The 26,817-nt window shown below is 39.6% G+C and overlaps 1 protein-coding gene across 4 annotated transcripts in view; it reads left to right on the top strand.

Moving 5' to 3' along the window:
- VPS35L (VPS35 endosomal protein sorting factor like) overlaps positions 1-23,876 on the top strand; it is a 63,258-nt gene extending 39,382 nt beyond the window's left edge. The window contains exons 27-32 of one of the 4 annotated variants that reach the window (XM_067306127.1): positions 10,776-10,915; positions 13,396-13,561; positions 15,459-15,577; positions 16,898-16,991; positions 22,251-22,345; positions 23,107-23,876. In XM_067306127.1, coding sequence (XP_067162228.1) covers positions 10,776-10,915; positions 13,396-13,561; positions 15,459-15,577; positions 16,898-16,991; positions 22,251-22,345; positions 23,107-23,205 — 713 coding nt within the window. In that variant the 3' untranslated portion in view covers positions 23,206-23,876. The other 3 variants (XR_010885794.1, XM_067306128.1, XM_067306129.1) reach the window with 3 other exon arrangements.
- Positions 23,877-26,817: the final 2,941 nt, after the last annotated feature.

Here is a 26,817-nt window from a genome sequence, read left to right on the forward strand (position 1 = left end):
TGCCGATTAAGACTTTTCAGTACAAGATGACTGTTACATTTCTTTGTTTTGAACCTGATGCTGCACTTATAACAAAGCAGAGGGATTTAGAGTAAAGCTGGCTGTTGTGTCCAAGTAAAAGATCTGCAAAGTCAGTTGTTGTGTAATTAGTGTTGCACAGTTTCTTTGTAGATAAACTAGGAGTTAACCAAAAAATTGACTTTTTTTTTTTCCTGCTATGCTATTTTAATTGATCAGTTTACCTTATGCTTTGTATCAATTTTTGTCACTGTTGCTGTGTTGCAGTGCATCTTTTGTTGGAAACCAATTCAAGGCAGTATCTCTTTAATATTGAGCCTTTGGGGACTATGCCCTGTGCTTTCTGGGACCAACATTATGATTTAATAACTTTTCTAAACTGCTTCTCCACTATTTATGTGGTTCCCTTACCAAGACTCTGGGCCCCAACAATTGTTCACATTTTCCATGCGGGACTTATAAAGTGCACAGCTGTGGTTTGGCATGTGAGCACAGTGCATGCACTCACTGAACAATTAATAGGCATCTCTATTCCAAAATCTTTTAAGGTAGCAGGTGTGTGCAAAATATGAGCTCAGTCTCTAAAATGCGTATTTATTAACCACTCTCCCCTGAAGTTTAGACCCACAAGCTATAGAGAAAAGTATTTGGTCTATCTCGGCTCAGCTTTTGTTGAAATGAAGCCTATCCTCTTTCCTTCTTCATGTGCAAAACACTGGAATACTTTTGTTGTTCTGTACCTCACTTTATCGAGGATTTATTATTATACACCTTTTTTTTTTGCCCTCTTAGAAAAATTTATTGTTTTGGACATATGCGAATGACATGCAAATACAATTGAGTAATTTAGCATGTGCTGAGCAGTTGTGCAACAGTGACACTACTCTTAATGAACTTTATGAATGGTCTTTGCATGTTTTGGTTTCCTGTAGTAAGATAATGTGTCCTTGAAAGTAACTAATAGTTACTTTTAACACAGTTTAGTCTATATCTCAAGAGCAAGTGAATTCATTTCAAATATATAATAAGTACTGATACATTCATAACAGTGTACTTAAATCCAGTCAGTTAAATGATGCCAAATAGTTGCTGATCCACTAAAACCAATGCAGCATGAAGTGCAATTTTCAGTGTGCAATTAATGATATCATTTAGCTAGGAAGTGAAGTCTTGCCTTGTGTGTAACCTTTATTTCATGCTGATTGGGGTTAGCTTAATCAGTTTAAAATTGGGAAGAGAAATAGAACTGCAAGGTAATGTACCTGATCTGATGGAATGACTGGCTGGGTAGATGAGGGGAGAGCAGTGGATGTTGTCTACCTAGACTTCAGCAAGGCTTTTGACACTGTCTCCCATAGCATCCTCATAGACAAGCTCAGGAAGTGTGGGTTAGATGAGTGGACAGTGAGGTGGATTGAGAACTGGCTGAATGGCAGAGCTCAGAGAGTTGTGATCAGTGGCACAGAGTCTAGTTGGAGGCCTGTAGCTAGCGGTGTCCCCCAGGGGTCAGTACTGGCTCCAGTCTTGTTCAACTTCTTCATCAATGACCTGGATGAAGGGACAGAGTGCACCCTCAGCAAGTTTGCTGACATACCAAACTGGGAGGAGTGGCTGATACCCCAGAGGGCTGTGCTGCCATTCAGAGAGACCTGGACAGGCTGGAGAGGTGGGCGGAGAGGAACCTCATGAAGTTCAACAAAGGGAAGTGCAGGGTCCTGCACCTGGGGAGGAATAACCCCATGCACCAGTACAGGTTGGGGGTTGACCTGCTGGAGAGCAGCTCTGCGGAGAAGGACCTGGGAGTGCTGGTGGACACCAAGTTAAGCATGAGGCAGCAATGTGCCCTTGTGGCCGAGAAGGCCAATGGTATCCTGGGGTGCATCAGGAAGAGTGTTGCCAGCAGGTCGAGGGAGGTTATTCTCCCCCTCTACTCAGCCCTGGTGAGGCCCCATCTGGAGTTCTGTGTCCAGTTCTGGGCTCCCCAGTACAAGAGGGATGTGGCACTACTGGAGCAAGTCCAGCGAAGGGCCACAAAGATGATTAGGGGACTGGAGCATCTCTCTTATGAGGAAAGACTGAGAGAGCTGGGCCTGTTTAGCCTGGAGAAGAGAAGGCTGAGAGGAGATCTTATGAACGTGTACAAGTATCTGAAGGGAGGGTGTCGAGAGGATGGGACCAGACTCTTTTCAGTGGTGCCGAGCGACAGGACGCGAGGAAATGGGCACAAACTGAAACACAGACACTTCCATCTGAACATGAGGGAAAACTTTTTCACTGTGAGGGTGACAGAGCACTGGAACAGGTTGCCCAGAGAGGTTGTGGAGTCTCCTTCTCTGGAGATATTCAAAACGCGCCTGGATGCAATCCTGTGCAATGTGCTCTAGGTGACCCTGCTTGAGCAGGGGGGTTGGACTAGATGATCTCCAGAGGTCCCTTCCAACCTCAGCGATTCTGTGATTCTGTGATAACTCAGTCAGTAGTGGGGCATGTGTATGTGCATGCAATACCTCTTTAAATACTCCAACTGTTGTTTCTAGTGATTTAATTCTTTTTTATTAATATTTTTAGTTCCTGTAGGGAATTTAGCTATTTGTGCGATGAGCTTTCATTTAAATATTTAACTAAATTTGAACTTTACAGGATTTTTGTTGGTAATAGGATGTTGTCTCTAAGTTGTCAATATATCTAACTTGGAAAAGGAGTAAAATTATCCATTGGGGTAGATAAGGGGAACTGAAAAGATTGTCCTATTGCAAAGAGGAGGTCCAGGTCATAACAGTAAATAGTTTGCTGAGCCGAAGATCGCACTGACAGACTACCAAGAACTAGAGAGCCGTAGCTAATCTGCTTACAGCTGAGTTTGTATTTTGCCTCCTTCTCAATGCCCAGGTGCAGCAGTAGTGGTCTATCGGTGCTTGTGTCAAATTGTTCCATTTTCAGTGAGGAAATTAGAGCCCTGCCTGCTGGGATTTGCCACATCACTAATTAAAGCATCTATGTGGTGCCTTGTTGAACTCCATTTCCATTTGCCTTTTGCCTTGAAGGTTACTCATCAAAATACTTTAGGATTGGAATTGCTATTTTTCTTGGAATAGATGTTCTTTAATACAATGAAATTGAGTCAGAAACATGAATTTGTAGGCTCTTGTAAAGGGTGTATTAATAAACTGATTTAATAAGCACCTGTTAGCGTTCAGATTTTTGATACAGGACAGTGAAGAATCTGAAATAATTCAACTCACTGCATGATTTGGAGATTAAGGATTAACAACCATTTACAGACTTTTTTTAAACCCAGCATGTTCTGAAATTCAGTCTGTAATTTGACAGGCATGATTTTTCAGTGTGTATCTCATGTTGCCTCTCAGTTGTGCCACTACAACTGCACAGTGAACCAGAGTGAGTTGAAATTAAAAATAATCTACTTCAAAAAGGAAACAGTTTTTATTTTGGATCAGTTTCACAATACAGTTTTGTGATACCACAACTAGAGGGAGGAGGGAGTTGTTTTAAGTTTTCATTACTGCCATAAAAAAATGTTTTGAAAACTACTTCCTTAGTTAGCTGCACAAATATTGGAGAGCAGTCACTCTTGTGCAGATTTAGTACCTAATACTTCTGCACATGAAGTGCACGTGAAAATGTCTCAAAAAACCCTGCCATCTGTAAGCTGCTCAAGCTTAAAATTTAGTATTATCACACTACTGATACGTAGAAATATTGGGGTGAATTGCTGCAAAAGAGGTTGATCCTGTGGCAGCTTCTGAGGTCCAGCATCAGCAAAAGTTATTTTTCTTTCTGGAAATTCTGATAATACCTTCTTTCTAAAAAGATTAAAAATATATATATATTCTCTACCTCTTCACTGAACCTACCAAAAGTGGCTCTGTTTCCTTCTTTCCTCCTGTTCCCTGCAGTGGTATCTAGAACAAATGCTTGAAAGAACTATATAGCAGGAGTAAGGAAACAGCATTAGCTTTCTAACATGTACTTGGATTGCATTAAACTTTGTTTGGAGGCCTTTTGGTTGCAGAATCTTGTATAGGTCATTAGGAAATAAGAGACAGATAGAAAGAAGTTGGCCAAAAGGAATAAGAAATCTGAGGTTTGACCAGATTCCCTTCCCAAAGTCCAAAATAAAAATAAATGAATGAACTGGTGTTTGCTGAAGGAGAATGGGGAGAAGGCATTCCAAGCTAGTATGGTAGGTCTTCGTCCAAACAGATGTCTATCCAGGTATGCTCTTCAGAAAGTCTTAAACATGATTACTGTCTCTTCTTTGCCTCTGGCTCCCAAGTGGTGCTTTAAATAAAATGAATCCTTAATTAAGCATCGAACATTGTAGGTGATTTTGTCCTGAATGTGTAGCTTGTAGTTCTGGAGAACCTGTTAAAAGGCCACCTGAGGAAGTAGGATATGGGGTTTTACAGAGGTTGTAAGTGCTTTTCCCCCAGCTGAGTCACTAAACGCAGCTGTATAGAGGCAGTGCTGCCGACACAGAACAATAAATTGTCATCAGCCACGCTTTCTGTCGTAGGGAGTGCTTGGACTAAATTTAGATTAAATCCATGCTCCATTGTGTCACTCTTCTGGATTTTGAAACAGGTAATATTTTAATTTCACATTTTTCCTTCTTGTGGAAATGCTGCTTTGCCTGTCAGAGAACAGACAGCGTGATTTCAATCGTTGGTCACCACATGCAGCAGGTGGGTGGAGATGAAACAACTTTCTGGCAATGTATGTTGAGTGACATTTTTATCTTTAAGGCTGTGAAATCCTTGTCTCGCTTCAGAAATAATATGCTGAGTGAATAATGTAATTCAACTGATTGTGTGCTACAATTTCACCAAGATATTGTTGAAATTGAGAGAGAGAGAAAAAAAAAAAAGTCTTTGTCCTCAAAATCAGCCAACACAGATCTTTACGTTAATAAATACGGATTTTAATTTTGAAGCATACAGTGCTTAATGTACTTTGAAATACTTATTGTTCTGCTCTTTAAATGTAGCTGAAATGCATTTTCCTTAGTAGATTGCAAAATGAATTTCTTTTTCTCCCTCGGAGAGAGTTGCTTTTCCTGGAATGTTTTATAAATGTGCCAGGCTTTAGCCACACTTTGTACTATGTGTGGTGTGGAGTATTTTAATAAGTAATTTTTTTTACATCATATTGTTTTAGTGTATTTTCTCAGTACTATTAGATACCATTTTTATTAATAAAGATTCCTTTCTAATCCAAAAATATTTATAGATGTGAGGAATATAAACAGAGAAGTTGAGATGTGGAATTTAGAGAAATAAGGTCCTGAAGAGGTTTTTTCAACTAATACTAAATTTGGGGACTTCTTAGCTTCCATTCACTGAGTTTTTTCTCATTCCTTTCTTAATCCCAGCCAATGGCTTTTCCTTATGACTTGAGAGAGATGACATCTCTGTCTTTGTAAGCTTTTCAAACTAGCATTTCAGCAGTTTGTGTGTTCTTATGTAGGCTACATTGGATCAAAAGTCCATCTAGTAGCCCAGTGTCTTGTTTTTGAGCATTTCAGGTAGCATGTACTCAGGAAACATGTAGGAAACAGTAAGTACAGAATGATGTTTCCCAGCTTTCAGCTACCAGTGGTCTAAATATATCTTTCAATAAAGGTTGCATGTGGGCCATGGAATTTAACAGAACAGATGGACCAATCTTCTAGAAATTTGTTTTTTTAACCAGTTTTTGCTTTTGGCCTTTGTAACTTCACATGACAGCGAGTTCCACATGCTGCTTGGAAATGGACTTTGTGTGTGGTGGGGGGGGGTTGTATTGTTTTTAAATGTTATTTGAGTGTTTCAGTGGATGCAGCTGATCTGCTGGTGATATTGTGGAAAAATTCAGTTCTTGGTGCATTTTCTTCATGCCACTTATGAGATGTTGGAGCTGGTAAATTCCTGACAAATTTGAATCAACTTAGTCTTATGTAATATAGAAATAGTCCATGCCATAACACCTTTCTTTAATCTCTTTTAGTCTTTTTAAGATAGGAAGATTAGGACTGTATTCAGGATATAAAAGCACAACTGCTATATAAATGATAGAGTGACACTTTATTTTTCCATTACTGTGCTAATGATTCCTAACATTTCTTGCCTTTCTGACAGCTGTTGAGGATGCAGTTTTCGGGAAACCATCCATAATGACTCCAAGATCTTTCATGAGTGTAAATAGCTTATTTAGAACTTATCTGTCTATAGTTCTAGTAAGGGTTATTTCTTTCCCCACATGCCTTACTAATATTAGATTTCATCTGCTGCCTTATTGCTCAGAATTAGGAGATCCTTTTGCCACTCTTTGCAGGCAGTGTCCAGAATACTCTGCAGACCTTGTCACCTCCCTATTCACTGTTCTGCCCAGGTCATTTTAAGAATATGTAGTTTCCACAAATCCTTCAGGAACCTAGTAGTAGTTTCATTTCACTGTGAAAACTGTCTTTTTAGTCTCACTATTCTCTTCCCCCCTGTCTTTTAACAGGTTAGGAATCCTCAAGAGGGCTTTCCTTATCTTTTGTCAGCTTAGTTCTTTGAGAGCCTTTTTGTATGAGGGACATTAAAAGCTTCTTTTTTAATTTTTAAAGCTTTTTTTAAAAAGTATTCATATTGCCTGGATCACTTTTAATCACAGACTCTCTGGTTCTTTGGAAAACTCCATAGATTTCTGAGGAATGGTTTCTCTGTGCAAAAACCATATTGACTCTTAAGTGATGTATCCTTTTTTTGTGTTTGCTTGTTTGATTTTTTTTTTTTTTTTTTTTTAATGCTTTCTATCACCACAGTGGGGAGAAACTGTAGTTTTTATTTCCGTTTCCAGTGTCTTTACTGGAGCTCTCTTTAAAGACTGCTGACCGTATTTTGCCTTAAAGTCTTTAGAGATTACATGGAGTTTAGCGAGGCAGGCTGAATCTTGTTGTTACTACTGACTACAGTTTAAGAATGAAAAATCTTGAATCTGGTGTTCTTGATCGTACTGTAGGATTTCTGTTTTGATTTAGTTTTTCCCTTCCACTTACAGCTGTGTACCTTTTGTCTGGAAGTAGCAAGGCCTTGTTAATAACCAGATTTATAGTCAAGCACTTCCTAAAACTATTGGTCCACATTATTACCTTTCTATCTATAGGTAATTCAGAGTATGAATTGACATAGTATGTTCCAGTTCACCAAGTAGCAATTCTTTCATTTTCTTATTTCATTTTTGTTACTTCAAATAATTGTCTAATTTCTGGATTAGAAGTGATGTTTAGAGAGTTTTAAGATTCAGAGTATTCAGTAGATCAATAGCTCAAGGGAAGAACGTGTGTCATAGATGTGGCAAAACTCTCACAATTACCTCATCAGTGTTAAGAGAAAGAGTTCCAAATGTTTGCAGTGCTTGATCATCAAATGAGTAATGTGTTAATTTATAAAAAGCACACTTGGTTGCCATTATTTTTTTTTGCATTAGAGTACAAGTTTTCAAAGGTTTTGCTTCCGCATCCAACAGATGTTGGAAATTTAATGAAGTGTTAGAATATGCTCTTTGTAGGACAGCTGTAGGACACAAAGGTGATTTGGAATGCAGAAGACTGCAGATGGTCCCTGTTTTTGTTCTTTGGGTGGACTTAGCCTTGTGCAGTTGTATGTGACTAAATAGCTTGGGAAGGTATGTCAAACTTCTAACTCCCTCTTGCCCTTTGGAGGTCCACTTCAGGAGCATGATTGTTTTCCCAGCTCTAACAGCTTTGTTTCTCCCTGTCTTTTGCTTGCCTGAAATCTTATGTTAGGATAGTTTAATGGACTATCACAGATGCTGCAAATACAACTGTAAATTAAATTTTTATATGCAAACTTTAATTTTTATATATGTAAACATCTCTATAAATCTATGTACCCATATATATAGATAAGTATAAATATATATAACTAAAGTGTGTGTGTGTGTGTGTACGCATATGTATGTACCATCATGAATACTGACATAGGAAAACATCTACACACTGATTTCACTTGTTTTTCTGTAGCAGAATATTATCAGAAGTGCTGATTGGATGAGATTGTTGGTTTTCCTAGCCTGAAGGTCAGCATGTATGCTCAGGGGGAAAGATTTATAGCGTTGTGGTCAACCAAAATGAAGGAGCTGCTGTGAAAGGATAAATTTAGCGAAGCATGAAGTATGTCATGTTCGGTGCACTGCACAAGATATTAACAGTGTCTGGGAAGACTTTATCATGATGATTTGTCGTAATGAGCAGGCTGCTCTCCCCTTATCTAGCTTAACAGCGGCTCTCTTTAGAAGCAGAATCCTGCTCCTGGCAAACACAGGAAAAAGGCATCCTTCACCAGAAAAAGCCTTTTTCATCTTTTCTTTTCTTTTTTTTTTCCTTCCCCAATCAGGAACGTGCATCGTTATAGTTTTTTGGTGTTTTAAGGTGGCTCTTTATTAGAGACCTTAGGGAAACCAGGAAAGGCCAGTGCATCCTTTTATCTTGAAGCATCTGTACAGTAATAGCTTGATAAATTGACTTCAAAAGGTACAGAGAAAGCACAGTGACATAACCTCATAATTATCGAGATTCAGAATTAAATACTGATGCTTATTTCATTCTTAAGCAAATAGTCAGCACTTTCATAAGTACCTATTTAGTGAAGTCTTTCTCCAAACTCAGAACACTTGATGCATCCTCTAACACCTCTCTACAAAAGAATAGGGTGATAGTGTTTTGGGGACTGTTGGGTTTCTGAAAACTCTAATAAAACCTTTGCATTAATGTAAATTTACTTTAGTTTTGCTTCTTGTGAAGCAGATATACCCTGGGTGAATGTGCCCTTAATGTTCCAGTGTAAGAACCATTTTGTGGTTGATACAGATTGGCCGAACTAGTAACAAAAGGAATGGCTTCTCAGCTGCCAGTACACGGGATGTGCAGAAGTAAAGCAAAATGTCCTTCTTTTTAAAATAGAAAATGCAACTGATTGCTTTTACACCCTATTGCTTTTTTGTTTTGCCTTGCTGGATTGTGGGGGACAGGGAGAGCGAGGCAAGGAAGAAGAATGGAAAGCGAGGGGGGCTCTTGCCCCACAGCTGCCCTGCGGTGACGAGCCAGTATTTGGGGGCCGCAGGGTGCCCTGTGGAGGACAGCAGCCGATGGAGACGGCAGGGAGGCAGCGGCCCTGGGGGTGCGGTGGGGAGGGAAGGAAAGCTTGGGAGCACCAAGGAGCTTGTTGCAGAAGGGGTAGGAAGCCACGGTGCCATCTGTGGCGTGGACACGTCTGGTCTTGCTCTTGACAACGGTTCCTGGAAGTGGAGCTGGGCTTCCCGCTATTCCTAGCGGATCTAACGAGGTAGCTCATGTCTCTTAAGGTGCTCAGCCAAGATGAGGAGAAGGCTTTTAACTCTCAGTAATGGCAGGAGATTAAGAAGAGTAAATCGGATTGAATTGTGGTTATCTGTAGTGAAGGCGAGAGGTTTTGTTTTTGTGTTAAGGTAAATGTTTTGAGGAGAATATCTAGGACTGATGTCTTTTGGGGCTAGTTAATTAAGCAGGTAGTTAATTAAGATGAGGTAGTCTGCAGCTCTTCTGTTTCATTGTGAAGGTTAATTGCTGCACAGATCATTCCTGCACTGGTACGAAATAACTTCAGAAGGCAGGAATGTTGTCTGCACAGACATGGATACTTTGGTATGCGGACTATTTTCTGGGACGCATTTTTTCATTTGTCTGGTCACATGTTTTGATTATATGGTGATGTGGGACATGTATGTTTTTTTTCTCCTGAGACAACTGTGGAAGTGTTAGCAATTCATTTACTTGTGCTAGAATGAACATCTGCTGCTGCTTGCCTTCTTTTAATAAAGCTCCGAGAAAGATTACTTACCTTCCTTTGGGCTGGCTGTGTAAACTAATATGTTGTTTGAAATAAATAAAAAACTTTTTTTCCCCTGAAAATAAATTTGCAAGATAAAAGGAGATATGAGGTTTGAATGAAGAAGTGTGCATTCTAAGCATTGAAAAGTTCAGGAGGTCTCAAATGCTTGTATGCTGAAAAGAAATAAGAGTCAGAAGAATTACAGTTTTTCCAAAGCACATGTTTCATTGGTATTCCTCATAAGCTTAAATTAGATATCAGCTGGTCCTATATTTAGCAAATTTGCTTGGAGTCTTATGTGTTCAAATGAGTATTTCCAGAGCAAGTCATGCTCCTGGAAATGACCCTGCATACTGTCAGTGGTATCTCCATCCCTACCTAACACATCTTGTCTTTCACCAGGAATTTTTTTTCTCTTTGCTGTAATTTGACTACTTAGCCTCAGTCTCTGTTCTTGTAAAATAAAGATGAGTCTAGTATTAATTCTAAAAGACGCTTTGAAGTGTAAACAACTTGAATGGGATACTTAGATATTTTGAGAAGTAGCCAAAAAAAGCGTAAAAGAATGTTCCTATTGGAAGTTTTTGTGTTGCCATATAGGAAGGCTTCTAAAGTAAAGCCAAAATATTGTTGTTTTGGTTGTGGTTATTAAACAACTGAAAAATAGATGTTCTAATGTTATTTTTGTAGGATTAGAGAGAGGCATAATAAAGAATTATGAAAAATCTCTTAAGAGCTATTTTGCCAAGGTCGTAAATGCGGTTACGCATACATTCATTTCCTGTGGTCTATTTGAAACGAACACTAGCCAATAACTATATCACAGGCATGACTGCCATAGAAATTGGAGTGATAATACAGCAACTGTATTTTATTTTGCAGCTGATGCTTTTTTCAAAGCTGCAGTGAGCCTTGTTCCTGAAGTGCCAAAAATGATCAATATAGATGGAAAGATGCGACCTTCTGATTCATTCCTCCTGGAATTCCTCTGTAATTTTTTTTCCACATTATTAGTCGTTCCGGTAAGTTGTGTACGTGAGTAGCCCTCAGGGTAGCAAATTTATATTTGGCTTTTCTGTTTCAAGAGTAGACCTGCTTTAATTTGAACTTTCCTTGGGTTTTCTTATGTACCTGCTGTTTTGCATCTAACGATGGTAATACTCTTTATCATACAGTGAGGCAACAATGTCAGAAGTTCCTTGAGCATTACTCAGTCTGGGGAATGCTGCCTCACAATCTCAGCAAAGGAGTGCTGCACACCGAAACCAAAAGCCTGTTAACAGATAGCCTCTACTGAATCAAACACTCCATTTCATAGTCATCAAAAACTGCCTTGCCAGAAATATGAAGACTCCAGGGTTGGTAGCAGGAATGTCCCAGTAGTGGTTATGGACTGTGCAGGAAGTTTGTGATAGAATAGGGACTTGAACTGGAATCCTTTTGTCCCTCAGCTTAGCATTCTGAAACGTCCATGCTGTCGCAAGAGTAAAATAAAATATTTTGCTGATAGTGTCATCTTGAAAAGGATATTGCAGTCAAGTTGCAGTTGATCAGCTAAATCCATGTGGCTGTCCTCATGCAAGCTCTTAGCCGCCAGAGGTACAAGGTAATGCATTTCTATGGTATAGTTTTACGTTATAATTAATCCAATGTAATTGAGGGCTATCATGAAGGGAGCTTGTCCTGCTCCTGCCCATGAGCTGATGTAATGGAAAACAGCTGTGTATTTTTGGGAGTGGGAGATGCAGTGGTTTAGTTTTCCATCAGCAAGCTGAACCAATTTGCTCGCTGGCTGCAGAATCCCGAGCCGCAGTGCCAAGTGGGGCGGCAGGGCAAGTGCTCAGAGGCGGAGAGCGAGTACTGCCTCTCCCCGCAGCACCCTGCAGCTAACTGGATTTGGGGTAGTGTGAAACCTCATCATCATTTACCTGTGTAAAAATTATTTGCCATTTAATAGATCCTTGCCAGAAAAGCAATATTTATGCTGAGCATTAATAAAATTTAATATCTGAGGAGGGGAAAAAATATAAAGCTTTCATGTTCAACAGTTTCATTGTTATGGGTTGCTTAATCTGAAAGGATTAATTTTTGAGTGAAAATAAAACTTAGAAGATGTGTTTGGGCATAACCTTCCTCTTCTCATGGATATTTTACAAAATATTACAGTTCTATGTCCTTCCAATTTTTAACCAATTATCAAGTTTAAATACAGGTAGGTGTTACTTCCCTTTGTATATTTTTCAACTACCACTGAAAGATGAGGAAAAAACATAAACTAATCTGAAAGATCTGAGATAAAGCTTTCATAAGGAAGGTATTTTGTTGACCTTACACAGAGGCCTCTGACTCACAAGACTGCACTTGGTGAAAACCTGACACTTGAAGATTTTACCTCCCTCTGTTAACAGTTCTGTCGCTCTGCGAGAGGATTCTGCTTTCCTGGCAAGGGTCGGCTTAGTGTCGTGGCTTTTCGAGGGGGGGGTTGGTTTTTATCCTTCCTTCCTCTTTGGCTAGGTTTGGAGAAGCAGCACAGTTTTGCCATGTGAATCTTCATAATTAGACCAGCGTACTCCCCTTTTTCCTGTGGAAGGGGGTCTCCTGCGCCCTGCCTTTCCAGCAGCACGCAGGCGCTGCGTTGTCAGAGGGGAACGGCTGGTTGCCAGTGTGGTGTGTCGTCGCTCTCCGCTGGCTGTAGAAGTGGGACCTTGAAGGCAGGACATGTCAGAATTGGATGCTCCTCAGAGAAATGGTTCAGATCAGATGATTGATGGAGGACAGATCCAACCTGTCAGATATGTAAATGCAGAAGAATTTGCAAGGAGATGCCGACATGCAGAAATCGGCTTCCGTAGTTCGTTCTCCCCTCTTCCTTTACAAGAAAGAGAATCAGAAGGAAACTTCCGCAGCAGACTGTGATTTGTCTTACAAATGTTGGCATCGCTGCACCAACTGCCAGCTTGAAATAAGCTGGGCGCAGTATTAAAACTGCTTGCAAAAACTCATGGCTTATGTAAAGCAGATGCCTTTATAATTATATTCCTTTCATAAGAAAAGATTGTTGATTGTCTGTAACTTTGACTTCCTGCTGTAGGTGTTCTCCTGAAACTTGTAATTACATGAGTAATATACTTGTTTCTGTAGCTTACAGAAATTATTTGAATAAAAAATTCTCTATAGTGTGTGTAATTTTAGAGGCTTAGCTGTTAAGAAGCTGACAATTACTTTTGTATTACTCCCCCTCTGACTAGAAAACAAAGCATTTCAGAGTTTGTCTACTGAGGCTGCCTAGATCCAGTTTGTGATTACAGGCCAAATAGATATTTTAGAAGAAAACTATAACGTGTTTTTAAAAGGGTTTACTGGAAGCATGCTGCAGAAAAGTAATTGTCAGCTTTAATTATATTGTAGCTTTTGCTGTGATAGAGCTGGTACTGCGACTGAAAAAAACTCTTACAAACCCTAATAATCCTGGTTTTTATTTCTTTTGACCTGTTTTCTGTAGGACCATCCAGAACAAGGAGTGTTGTTTCTTGTGCGAGGACTACTAAATGTGATCCAGGATTATACTTGGGAGGATAACAGTGATGACAAAATCCGGATTTATACCAATGTTTTGCATCTGCTGTCTGCAATGACTCAAGAAACATATATCTACCATGTAGATAAAGGTAGTATGTAATGGTGATCCTGTGTTTGGATCCTGTCTTCCACTGTGCAATTTGTGGTATTGCATCACAGCTGAATCTAGTTAATGAAGACAATGGTAGTCAAACTTACACAGTGGATTATTTTCCTCTCCAGGTCTATGTATTCTGATTTAAAATAGTCACAGGAGTTGGCTGCCAAGCAGATACACAATCTATTCTTGAAGTAAATCTGTGAGGAGTGGTTTAATTAGCTTGTTCGTGGTGTTGTTGATGCAGATACTTAGGACTATAGGCTTTTCAAGTGAATATCAGAACTTCATGCTATATGTACAGAGGGGGTTTCTTTTAGTCTAAATTATCAATTTGGTTTATGCCTACTTTTATTGCTTTATGTGCGTATATTAACAATTCTGATTCTCAGAATATAAAGCCCAGTTTTCATTAAGTGATGTATTGCCTGCTTTGAGGGCAGGTTTTCAGTTTTGGAAATTGTGGTAGTATCTTTAAAAAAATCTTCAGAATAGTGCCCCCCCCCCCCCGAAGAAAGTTGTACAGATTTTGCATTTTATAAAATGGCTGTAGTCTTGGTAAGAACATAGTATTTTGATTGCTTGAGAATTTGGGGGGTTGCCTCTTGATCATAGAGGGTTCACTGAGTTAAGATAGAATCAAGATTTTTTAAAGCATGCTGACAAGATTAGCCAGTCTGAGAGGACCTAACACAAGCTAGTTTCCTTTTTTCTTTTAGTCGTGCAGGTCTTTCAAAAGAAGGCAGGCTAAAATACATTCTGCGTTCACTCTTCTGGTGAATAGTCTGTCAGAGTTACCAGCCATGACAAGAGGGTCTCTCGCAGTTAGCAACCTAGAAAATAGTTGTCAGTTGAACCACTAGTCTAAAGTAAAGATCTACTTGTTCAAATTCTCTAAGGAAATGTGGTTTGGATTCTTTCCTTTTAATGAGTAAAATAACGACGTAACCCCAAGATACAAGTTAGTTTTAAATGCTTGAAGTCTGGTGGGATATTCAAATGGAAGTGATGGGGAAGTATAAATTAGTAATTTTTCCTCCGTAGCTGGGCAATGGTTTTCTTTTATAGATGGACCATGTACCTTAACTACTTAAAATGAAGTTTACTTGGGAAAAGGGGATCACTTTTTCTCTTATGTTCTATTGTTTACTTAGAATACACTTAAATTTATAAATTTCTTGTAACTTTCTTCTTAGAAAAATGTTATTGAAATGGACATGCATGTATGGTGTTTAAAAAAAAAAACCCACAAAACCGTAAAAAACAGTATAAGTAAGTGAGGCCAAAACACTTATTTAAAATTGTGGTTAAATAAACTCTAAAAACTTCAACAGCTCTCTCCTTCCAAAAAATCTTTCAAGGTCTCTGAAATTGAAAATATACTTTCTGAATTTGTCTCTCCATGTCTTTGAGATAATCAGGGTTTTATTTTAGAAAAAAAATATATATTTTTTTATAATGCATTTTCCTTTGAAAATCTGTTACACTGTGTGAAATATATTAACTGTTTGGCCCAGTGCTGCTCGCACTGAAGATGGTGGCCAAACTCTTCTAGGGTTATGGGATCTAGGAGTCTGTCTCTATGGAAAGTGCAGAAATTGGCACAGTGTGTTGCTTTGCATTTGCAGATATTTATGAGCCTGGCTGTATCTCCAGTAACACAGGACAGGCTTTGATAAGCTACAAGATGCTTTTTGGTTTTATGTTCCTAAAATCAAGAAGACATAGTAGACAGCCAAGTGGTACACGCTTAAGCAAGATTGTTTTGTGTGTGTTGGGAGAAAGTTATTTTATAACTTTCAAATCTGGTCTGCTACAAATCGCTGGTGTTTTTAGTAACAAATGGATGTGTAGCTTTAGCCAGACCTAAGCTTGAATTTTCTCTGCAGTTGATTCCAATGATACCCTGTATGGTGGAGACTCCAAGTTCCTGGCTGAAATTAATAAACTGTGTGAAACGGTGATAGCACAGATCCTGGATCATCTCAAAACCCTTGGAAAAGAAGAGGTATGTCCTTATTCAACTTGATTCAATGCAGAAGCAAAATGTCTTCGGAGTTAAATAAATGGACCTTCTTCTTGACCTGGCATTGGCCTTTTAGAAAGCTCTGGGAACTTTACGAGAGGGAATTAGGTAGTTTCACTTGCTTAAAAAATGGAGTTGATCATATAGTCTGGCCTGTGGTGGAAAGACTTAATGATGTGAAAGAGATCATTTATCATTTATAATGTATTTTTAAGGTACGGGCTCAAGTTAATTGCTGAGGTGCGTGCTGTACATGGCCAGTCAGTGCCTGGACAGTACTGGAGGCGGCTCTGGTGCACGTTATTATATCGTTTCGGAAGGTGCATCAGAGGATGTATTTTTGCTGCAGAGCAGAATGGTGATTGCAGAGCAGCATAGTAAGGTTAGAGTTAGCTTTAAATTAACCAGCTTGAGTCCTAGTGCAGTCTGACTATGGAAGCGTAAAGCTCAGTGTGGGATAACTTTTTCTTTTGAAGGTCTTTCTGTCTATAATGAGCTCCTTGGTGCTGTTGCTGGACTGCAATTATTGACCTAAGCTAAAGAATTTGGGGTAGTGCCACAGTCACTCCTTTGACTGTGATATTGTTATACCTAAAACCTGCTGCATGTCTTCTGTTGTTATTCCTTCTGGCTGTTGCTTTTCTCTCTCCATAAATAATTACTTATTTTTTCCTTGGTGCCAGTGTCTTTGAAGTTTTGAATCCCAGACACTAGGATGAATTCAGGAGAGAGGTGCAGAGAGAGGGAAAAGGTATCCTAGCTTTACCCTGTTTTTAGTGCAGGGTTATATTAGATAAAGAAAAATCTTTGCAGTTTATTGGATTTCTTGATTGAAGTTCAGAGGATCTGAAAGATCAAATACAGCTCAATGTATTGTGTGTGAGAGGCAGGGGACTAATGTTTTCCGTATTACTGAAATCATGAGAACATGCTGTTCTGGTAATGTATCTGTTTCCGACATTCAGACCCTCAGCAACTTTCTAATTACCACTAATAAACTATTGCATATTGATAGAAATCTTGTGGCTTGTAGACTGGAGTGGGAGGGTGAGGGACTGATAATTTGATAAAAAAGGAAGTGGAACTTCTTTGATAGGCTGTTTGGACAGGAGCCTATAATGTTTACCTCTACAGAATGTATTAACTGATACACATTTGGGGACCACTATGCAAATTTAGCTTTTTCTTTGCTTTTGCTATCCTCCTTAAGCTAATTTAGAGTTTCAAGATGAATAAATCCTCTGCTCAGATGCCTCCACATCATTGTATGCATCACCACAGTGAATGGCGGTTCTTTTTCAGGACAATAACAGCAGAAAACCAACACCCTGCACAACAAAGGATGCCCAAGCAAGTTTTGACTGGAGATCTTTAACAGAGCTTGGCAGGACTTTGGGTTGTACATTAGTTTTTTTGTATCTAACTCTTACATGGAGTATGTGGGTGAGATGGAGTATGTAGGGCTTGAAATCTGTAGTTTCTGAAAGGATTTTTTTTTCTTAATACTTTGACTAGTAAAAGATGCTGTATTATTTCACTGAAGCAGTTACATAGAAAACTTGGTTTAAAGCTAAATGATGTGAATGTAGATCCTTGCCCTGCCTTTGTCACTATGACTTTGGATTTACTGCCCTGTCCATCCTCATTTACATATGAGGTTTATTTATTTTGCTTTCTTCTGTGAAAGTCTGAGAGATTACAGTGTGTTGTGTAAGAACAAAGACTTTTTAAGGAAGCTGTTGTTGCTAAGGAAATAGAGGTGATGGGAATGTTGTTGAAATTGCATCCATTTGTGCTCAAGTAAAGCCTAGCATAAAATCACCCTGATATTTGGATTGCTTTTATTGTTGGCAACCTTTTATTATTTGTCTACTTGGCTGCTCGTTTACATGAACAAGCCTCTGATGATGCTGGGTGTTTTGGTTAATTTCATTTAAAAGTAATAAAGGAAAATAATTTTTTTCTCATAATAAAATGCTTTCACCAGAATTGCAGTTTGGAAGAGAATAATGCATCTTATGTTAACACAGTGTGATCTTTTAGCATTATTAAAGAACGCTTCATTTGTGAGATGTTACAATGTTTAAACTGAAATTTTAACTTCTGGGCAGCTCTGTAATGTTCAAGCTGTTTCTGGTCATGAGAGTATGTATCAGTGGTTCCTTTTTCTGCCTTTGTGTGGGTGGAAGACTAGTCTTATACTCCAGGTTTCTTAGAAATGTAAATACCTGCTCCTTGCTACTCAGTGATAAATGTCTTCAGCGTGCTGTGTTAGAATGGCAGTTGTTCCTTGCACTGGACTTTTTATAGCAACTATTGGGAATGGTGCAGTAGCAAGCAATCCCTGGGTGTGCAGCTTGCCTACTGATGGCTCAGCAAGGTGGGTGCATTGCAGTGAGGAACTATAACTAGCTAGTGCATGTCAACTCCAGTTCCTTGTCCGAGAGTTGCAGGGTCCTAGCTGCCAAACCAATCCTTTCATTATGCCATTGTCTCTGGCATGATGGTGGAGTTTAAAGACTAGAAATAGTTTGATTGGGACCATTATTCTGTCTCTGCATGCTTGTAAGATAGTTGACAAATGGTAGAAACCAAAATTAATAAATTGATTATGATTCTACTAATGGCCTAGAGCAAGATTACAGAGTATGCCTTTGAAAAGGATGGTCTTGTCCTCCATGAACTGCCAGTTCCACATGGAGAACATCTTTGTTGGATGAATTTTATAGAGAAAGATAATGTTATCAGTGCTATGAATACTGAAAAAATTAAAAATAGCTTAAGGATTTTGAAATAGAAAAGAACCTCTCATGGTGCCAATTTAGAGCTAGGAATAAAATCTGTTAGCTTGTCTTACCCGAAAGGTGAGTTTGTGCACTCTGAGCCAGCAGGAGTTCCCACCTGGCCTCTGTCTGAGTACTCTAGGGAGAGGTTCTGTAAGTATAGTATCTACAGCAAAGCACTTTCTCCTCTGGTCATCTCAGTGTGCTGGAGAAGTGAAGTAGGGGAACATACCCTCATGGGTGGTGCACGAGCTCCCAGTTTGGTTGTTGGTGCTTTCTCTTCCGAAATCGGTATTTGCTTTATGATGCATGAACTTGTATCAACTATCATTTGTCCTAGGCATTCATTTATCGCACATCAGGACAGTTGTGTAATGAGAGAGTTTATTACAGACCTGAACCTTGTCTGCTGAATGCAGCTAATGATCTTTCCCACTGAACTAACAGATGTTAAAAGTTTCCAAAAGGGCTCCACATGAGAGCTTTTAAGGAAAGGAAAAGCTGCCTGTCGTGGCCTTATTTAGGTATGTCTGGGTTCGGGTCACAAGGACATCACCACAAGCATTACAGTATTGCAGGAATTAATTTCAAGCTAGATAGTTCAGGTAATACTAGCAGACAGATGCTATAGCAGTGTGGAGACTCTGCCTAGACTGTCATATTTAGTACTTGAGGAAGCTTTTGCAGCCCATGCTGAGCTCTAGGCTGCAATGGATGGACTTCTAACAAGTATCTGAGCCAGTTATTTTAAAGCTATATGTGGGGGTGCCTGCGGGCTAGACGCACCTTCAGAGGAAGTGACGTACCTGAATGCACAAATGCTTTTCTAACATAAATCTCAAGTATCCTTATGTCCTAGATGTCTGGCAAAATTCATGGAAAGGCAGGAATGAATATTTGGATTGCTAGCCAGAATTTCATGAGGTACAAAGTACATGGTCCACTGTATACGAGAGTCCATTTTTCTCTGTTATGCTGCATGAAATTAGGTCGTTGTTCTGCGCTTTGATGGAGGGGATAGGACACAAGGGATGTAACATTTAATCCCAGAACACGTGACCTTGTAGTTTGTATTTTATTTCATTGTCATCTGTTATTCCAAAGGTTATGGAAAACATGCTGCCAAGAAAGCAGGCAATTCTTTTTGGTGTGGGAATTTAGTCCCATGATGTACGTGGTTGCCAAATAGTTGGTCTGTTCCTTTCTATTTGCTGCCTGTAAATACATCCTGTGAGTTGGAGTGTCACCCACAGTGCAGGCTCAGCTGTGTCAGCAGACTTGGCAGCCCGCTGGCATGGGTTTCTCACTTGGTTTGAGGTCAGTACCACATTGCACAAACATTCCTGTTCATCAACATGTGAAGTCCTGTCCAGCTCCTTTTGTTAATTTTTAGACGTAGTGGGATTTGCTGCATACCTGAGCTTCTCTCTCTTCACTTTGCACCGTGTAACAGGTTGTTACCCAGAGAGGTTGTGGAGTCTTCTTCCTTGGAGATATGCTAAAGCTGTCTGGACACAATCCTGGGCAACGTGCTCTAGGTGACCCTACCTGAGCAGAGGGGTTGGACTAGGTGAACTCCAGAGGTCCCTTCCAACCTCAACCATTCTGTGATTCTGCAATGAGAGCCAAAATCCCGTCTGTGACTGTTAAACCTTCCTCAATACACCGAGAGTTAGTATGTGCATCCCAGTCTTCCAGTTCTCTTTAATGTGTTTCTAGATCCTCTTTGAAGTATGGCCCTTTTTGAAGTACGTATGTTTCAAATCAGTTGAAATACCATCCGTATTTTAAAAAATTGATTGCATATTTGCATAAATATTGCCTGGAAAACCTCGCTAGTGATATTCAGACTCCTGAGTACTGCGGTTTTTGCATTCTGCCCTATAATATAACTGTCCCACTTCTTAAGGGGAAAACTTCAAGCGACTTCTGGGAACCTCTTTGAAGTTTGTATTCAGTGGAAGATGAACAGGCATTAGATGGTTGGGGAAAAAAACGAAAAACAAATGGGTGACACCTCATTTTGCTAATCCAGGCTGCATGGCGATGGGGCAGGAGGGGGCTATATGCTTTGTGAATAACATGACAAAACACAGGCTAATAGGCTGTATACTCTCTATTTTTTTTCCCCTAAGGATGTTAGTCCTACAAGAGAAATATCGTAGTATTTAAGCATTGACAACTACTCTTTCCATTGTATGTCTTTGAGAAGCATTTCTGCTCTTCGTGTTAGCATTGCTGGGCTTGACTGTATTTCTCTATCTGGTAGGGAGTACAGTTCAACCCTGGATAAAATAATGGTTGTAGTTTCAGCCTGTAAACAGGTTTTGGAGCCACTGGGATGAAAATTGCTAGAATATCTAACTATTACAGGAAGAACTTCTGTCTTGGTAGTTCCATGTAATTAATTTAGCTCTTAGAGAACTTTTTGTGGGGCCTTAAGCAGCCTTGGGCACTGCATTTGTGTGTGTGCAACAGCTGTGTCACAGCTCTGCATGCACAAATTGACTGTGTGGCTCACGTGATCTGGGGCATGCTATGTCCTCTTTTCCAGCTAGCCAGTTCTTTAATAGCTTTCTCGTCTTTCATATTTATTTGGAGGACTGATAGTTTGGTTTGTGCCATTTCTTTGATTAATAGCATCTGACCTCTCTTCTATTGGCAGCGAGAAGTGGAACTAATTTACTTCCCATCCCTTAGGGAAAGGGCAGAGGCTGTGTGGCTGCGTTTGTATTGTGTCAGGAGAGCACAGTGCTCCCTGTGCTCTCCTTACCCTACCTCCTCCTCATTCTCCCCGTAACTCTGTACCTGAATGCTGTATATTGGCTACAGCTAACATACGTTGAACTTAAAAGGCTGAAGTGAAGCGTTAAATTCATTAATCAGGGTGGTGAGCTCGATTCTAACTACTCTGTTGCTGTTGTTTCGGGATAAGAGGGAGCTCTGCTTTTAGCAGTGGTCTGTCTTGAGCAAAAAACAAAGCACAGCTGCAGCTAGGTGGTGTAAACGTAGTGTGTCTCGGATACATCTAATAATAATTTGTCCTTTTAGCCTTTTTAAGCTTATTTGAATAGGAATGGGCAAAAGAGGCAGTAGAACTACTACCTTTATAGATCTGCAATAGTATCTTGATTGCTTCTGGTTTCCACTCGCAGCAAATCTGGGTGGTAGCACCCCTTAAGCTTAGTGCAGGATTGTCCGAGCCCCAGAACAAGTCCGTAGAGGTTGAAGGGGATGGTGCTCATCCACAGTAGGTTGCCATGAAGGAGGGGGTCCTCCCAAGGTCTCTCCTCAGCAATTTTAGGGAGGGTAACTGCGAATGTGGTGCAAGTATGTTGGTGTCGCTCAGGTCTCAGTGAAAGAATAGCAGTGAAAATCTGTCATCAGAAATAAAAGTAGAAATAATTTGTATGACTGCTGGACTTGCAGTCATCTAATGATCATGGTATCTAGAAATTTAAAGCCATGCTGATCTGAGGTAAGTGCAAGGTTGGCTGGTGGGAGAGTGATTTCTATGCAACAGTAAGGAGTCATGAGGGTGTTTTTTTGTTTCTGTAAGCTACGTAGTAGTATGTTGTGCCAAAGTGATATGAGATACAGAAGTCAGGGATTATTTTGATTTGCAGCAACTTAGGTTAGTTCAAAGTGGACTCATGAATATCACTTCTTGTGCTCATATCCTTGTAGCTACAATAATTGATAGATGTGTATTACAGAAGAACTGCTGCCCCTTGCACTTTTCTGAGCTCCTGGACTCTTAGATTATGCCAGGTATTTTAGGATGACTGCATAATAATATGAGTATTTTTTTTCATTATAGACTCTGAAGCGACAGAGCCAGTTAGCGCTCTATTTCTTTAACACTATTTTAGCTCATGGAGATCTACGAAACAACAAACTAAACCAGCTTTCAGTCAATCTCTGGAACCTTGCTCAGAAACATGGCTTTGCTGACACCAAGACCATGGTAAGGAAAACTGATAATGCAGAGAAATCTTAGTTCTTAAGATCTCTCCCACTGCCCCTCCATTTGGGAAAAGGTAAAATTATTTGCTTGATTTAAATAAACCTGACCCCCTTACAAGTTGCTCTCTTTAAAAAATATATATATATTTTGAATGGAGTAAAAAAAATCTGATACCTCAGTAAATTACAATAGCATTTTCATGAGGGAGGAGAGAAAACAACTGGCAATTTTGCTTTGAAGTCTGTTCAGAATAAAAATAATTGGTGGCCTTTTGCATGCTGAGCACTGAATAAGATGGGATGGAAGTTCACCTGGTCTGCAAGTAGTTCTTGTCAAAAAACAAAACAAAACAAAACAACCCACCTCTCCAGTCTGAGATAATAGCATTTTTAAAATGCTTCTTAATGAATAGGCAACCTCTCTTATTCACACATTAGTTTAAAGAACCTGAAGATGGTGGGTCTTGGAACTTTTTTCAGTACAAAAAACATAAGCTTTAAGAGAAATACAGCATTTTTATTTAGTAGAGGATCTGCATGGTCTGGGCTTGAAAAGTAGATGGTTTTGAGCCTTGCTTAAGGGAGATGTACATGATAGCCAGCTCTGGAGTCAGAAATGCAAATGATTATGTATCCAGTGGAATTGAGGGAAATCAAGAGAGTGTTTACTGAAACACCTTCACACATGGCATAAATGATGGATTCTGAAATGAGAAAAGACAAAGACTAAAAATCTCAAACCATCTTCCTTTTCATACCCAGGTAAAAACACTAGAATACATCAAGAGGCGAAGCAAACAACCTGAAATGAGTCACTTCACAGACTTGGCCCTTCGACTTCCTCTGCAGTCCAGAACCTGATGAATGCTTCTTTTCCAAGGAGATATCTGTCCACAGGGCATGTAGCCAAGGCTGTAAATCACTGACGCTTCTGGTTTTTGACTGGAGCTCAGTGTATTTTCATTTTACTTAGAGCGTGACAGATTTACTTGTACAAAGGTAAAACTGTTCTGAGAGTGCAATAACTTGACCTGAATTTCTGTTTCCAGTTCTGCCATTATATTCTTATTTTAAATGCTAATTTAGATTCAGTAAAAGGTATTTTGAACTTCTGTGGTGGCAAAAGCTTTTCCAAACCTAATCTGATGTCATTTTAGCAACAAAGGAAGATGATCTGCATGGATCAATTCACTGCCTCCAGACTTCATCTCACTTGTAGAATAGTGTCTCGCCTGTGTAAAAATCAGTATCTCAATATAATAATCCTAATAAGTCATCCTTCTACTTGAGATGCTGCCAACATTTGTATGGTCAGTTCCAGTAAAAGAGAAAAATGGCCAAGGTGTTGCTGTTCTGATTTCTGCAGTACATTTTCACAGACATGTTTATGCTTTCACTTTAGTTCAGTGGCGTTTTGTAAAATGGAGGGAATCCTTAAATGCTGTATTTCAAAGGAAAATAGAAACATATTCAAAATATTCCATATTCTCAAAGTGCATTGTATCACTAAATAAAACAGTTAATTCACAGTTCCTCTGTTTGTTCTGGGAGAGTTTCTTTGTATACACAAACTTTTCACTTAATCATTCTGGAATTTAGTTACATCTACTACTGTACTATGAAATAAATTTCACTGTCATTTCTGGCCTGTGATAACCATGCTGAGGGCTTTTCTATTGCTACTTTTGCTTAGTGGTGAGTAGTTTACTGAGCTAAAATCCTTGTATGGACATTAAGATACTATTTTGCACAAAAATGCTATTTTGTTAAGGGTAAACATGGAATCAGTTTTGCTAGGACCATATCTTCAAGGAGTTAGCAGGCTGATGAGCATTAACATGTCACCCAAATTATTAACCTTTCCTTCCTTGTTGCATGTTTTTCTTCTCTTGAGTGCTTACTGAAGCAGAGTACATGTATGTATTTTGTGTTTAGGTTATAAGGGACTGAACTAAGACCCCTTGTAACACAGGATTGTATAGACTATATATGTAAGCAAAGTAAACTATAGGAACACAAGATAATTATGAAGTGGTATCAGCCTGCCACAGAACCTTTCCAGCCTTTAATAGATAGCTATTTTAATTATATTGACTTTCCTTAAATAACTTTGCATAAAGCACCCACTATAGATAGTGAAGTGGCAGTACTGCAAATGTGTTATCATGTCCCCCTTTAATTTAGCTTTCCTTCTTGCTGCAGCCACACAAAACAACTCTCAAGAGCATGTAGATGATTCTTCCTGTTGGGCTTGGAAACCTAGCCCACAAACTGGGTAAGTGAGATTAAACCCTGAGCTCTCTAAACAGGCCAGTGGGTCATAGTAAGCAGCAGTGAGTAAGGTAGATATCCCCCTCTGGGGCAAACGTGCTGCTAAAAACCCAGAGTGGAGCTGTTTCAGATTATGTGCAATGGAAACCCTTACAGCAGGCTTACAAATGTACCAACCTTTCCTCTTCCCCATGTATACAATTTTTGCCTGTTGTCCTTTGAGCACAATACAACTTTACTTTCTTTAGTGATGCAGGACTGCCATGTGAAATGCTATTCCCCATTTTATGTGTTTTTATTAGTGCAGAAGTAGGTCATGACAGGCAGAAAGTGCTAGTTAGTTATCGGGGACAAACTCTAAACATCTAGTTTAGAAGCTAACACAACCACTCTAATAAACTGCTTTTGGCTTTCTTCCATGCTAGAGCAAAATTAATTTTAGTTAAAGCACTCCACTTAAAATAGACCTAATGTTTCTTCTGTATATAGCAAACAGACCAGACCAAGTCTGACTGCTTGAACAAAGCTCTCCCAGATGCCTGCCCTCCCCCCCCAAACTACTCCATTTACAGAGTTTCATCGAGAGCTAGGGGCCAGGCTGTCTGCAGCGCTATCCTCCAGCAACATACTGGTATTTACTATACAACTCCAGAGGGAAAAAAGTCCTTATCTAAAGGCAAGGCTAGAACTAATACCACCTTCAGCATCTTCATCACAGGCAATGCAAGGAAGACAAGTCCAAGGGCAGGCTCAGTGCATTTTGGGCAACTCCTGAGGGGGAACATTTCCAAGGCTGGTTCTGCAGCAGAAAGCCCTACGTGCTGTTCCTCTCCTCCTAAAGGAAGTCACTAGTTGAAGTTTTCCTACCTGTTTCTTGTATTTATTCAGTGCCAGACAAGTATTTGAGGGCCTGAATTCAGCATTTGTCTTAGAAGAGAAAACAACAGTGTGAGGGGAACATGTACTCCCTTGGCACTGTTTGTTGCACTGCTATCAAAAAGATTCAGGTTCCAGTTGGTGAGACACCTCCACTATCTGAATTTAAGCAAAGCATAGCTGAAGCCAAGAAAGGACTGTGAAGCCAGTCACTCAGTTTTGAGAAGCATTGGCCCAGAACGAGTCACTCACCTGAGGGAGTGGTGGTTTTAAGTGACACTCTAAAAGGACACAGTTTCTTCAGAGGCAAGCACAGACCCTCCAAGAGGCGGTTCAGCATTTCCATCTCCCCACATATGGGAATGGATCAATCCACGGTGACTGCTTACACTAGAGCCTCTGCATCATTTTAATTTCCCCTCAGGAGTTGCCCAAAGTGCACTGGAGCCAGCTACTGCTTTGTTAGCACAGGTTCTGCCTGGAGGCAGCTGCTTTCAGGTAGAGCAGCCCCAGGGAGAAGGCTATTGTGGCATTAGAGGTTGCCTTAAAAGAGTAAAAAAGAGGAGGTTAGTAGGCATCATCTTAGCAAGAAAATGAAAGGTAGTTCCACAGAAAAACAAGCAGCTGAATAAGTGGAAGTAGTAACCTGACCAGAGGAAGAGGGACTTACTTACTTAAGGTTTTTTTTCCTCCCTGCCCCTCCCAAGTAGGCCCCTATTCCTACTGCAGGCATAGATGCAAGAGATGTTCACTTCTTTGTCCTGTTTAAGAACTGGAGCTACACTGGAACTTCAGAGAACAGTATCTCCCATAACAAATGGTAGAGCCAATACTAAAATATGACAGTTTTCCACTATCCTTTCATAACTAACTTCAAGCAAGATACTGCTAGACTGTTTTGGACTCCTGAATACATACTGCAAATAAATATGCAACTGCCCTTTTTTTTTGTACTCTTAAAAAAGCCAATGAAAGTGCACTTTATGTGACTGAAAAATCCAAAGGTTAGAAGTTTCATTCAAACTGATTTATAATGAAACCCGTAAGCACCCTGTTAAAATTGTCTTGCCTTCTAGAATTCAGAAAATCTAGATCCATATATTTGGTGCTGCTATCCAGAAAGCATTTATCTTCATTTAGCCAGATAAGCACAACTTCTTGAAAATGAAACTGCCGCAGCATAGTAAAATACACAGGATATTCAACAATATTCATTATTGTAACAAATATGCTAATTAAGATTCCACTTTCAGATTAAAAATCCTCCCCTTGTCCAATCTGTAGGCAAACCAGTAGCAGTTCTTTTAAGTAAAAAGCCATCACTGC

The sequence above is a fragment of the Apteryx mantelli genome, chromosome 16 (assembly GCF_036417845.1).
Source record: "Apteryx mantelli isolate bAptMan1 chromosome 16, bAptMan1.hap1, whole genome shotgun sequence".
In the NCBI taxonomy this organism is placed as follows: domain Eukaryota; kingdom Metazoa; phylum Chordata; class Aves; order Apterygiformes; family Apterygidae; genus Apteryx; species Apteryx mantelli.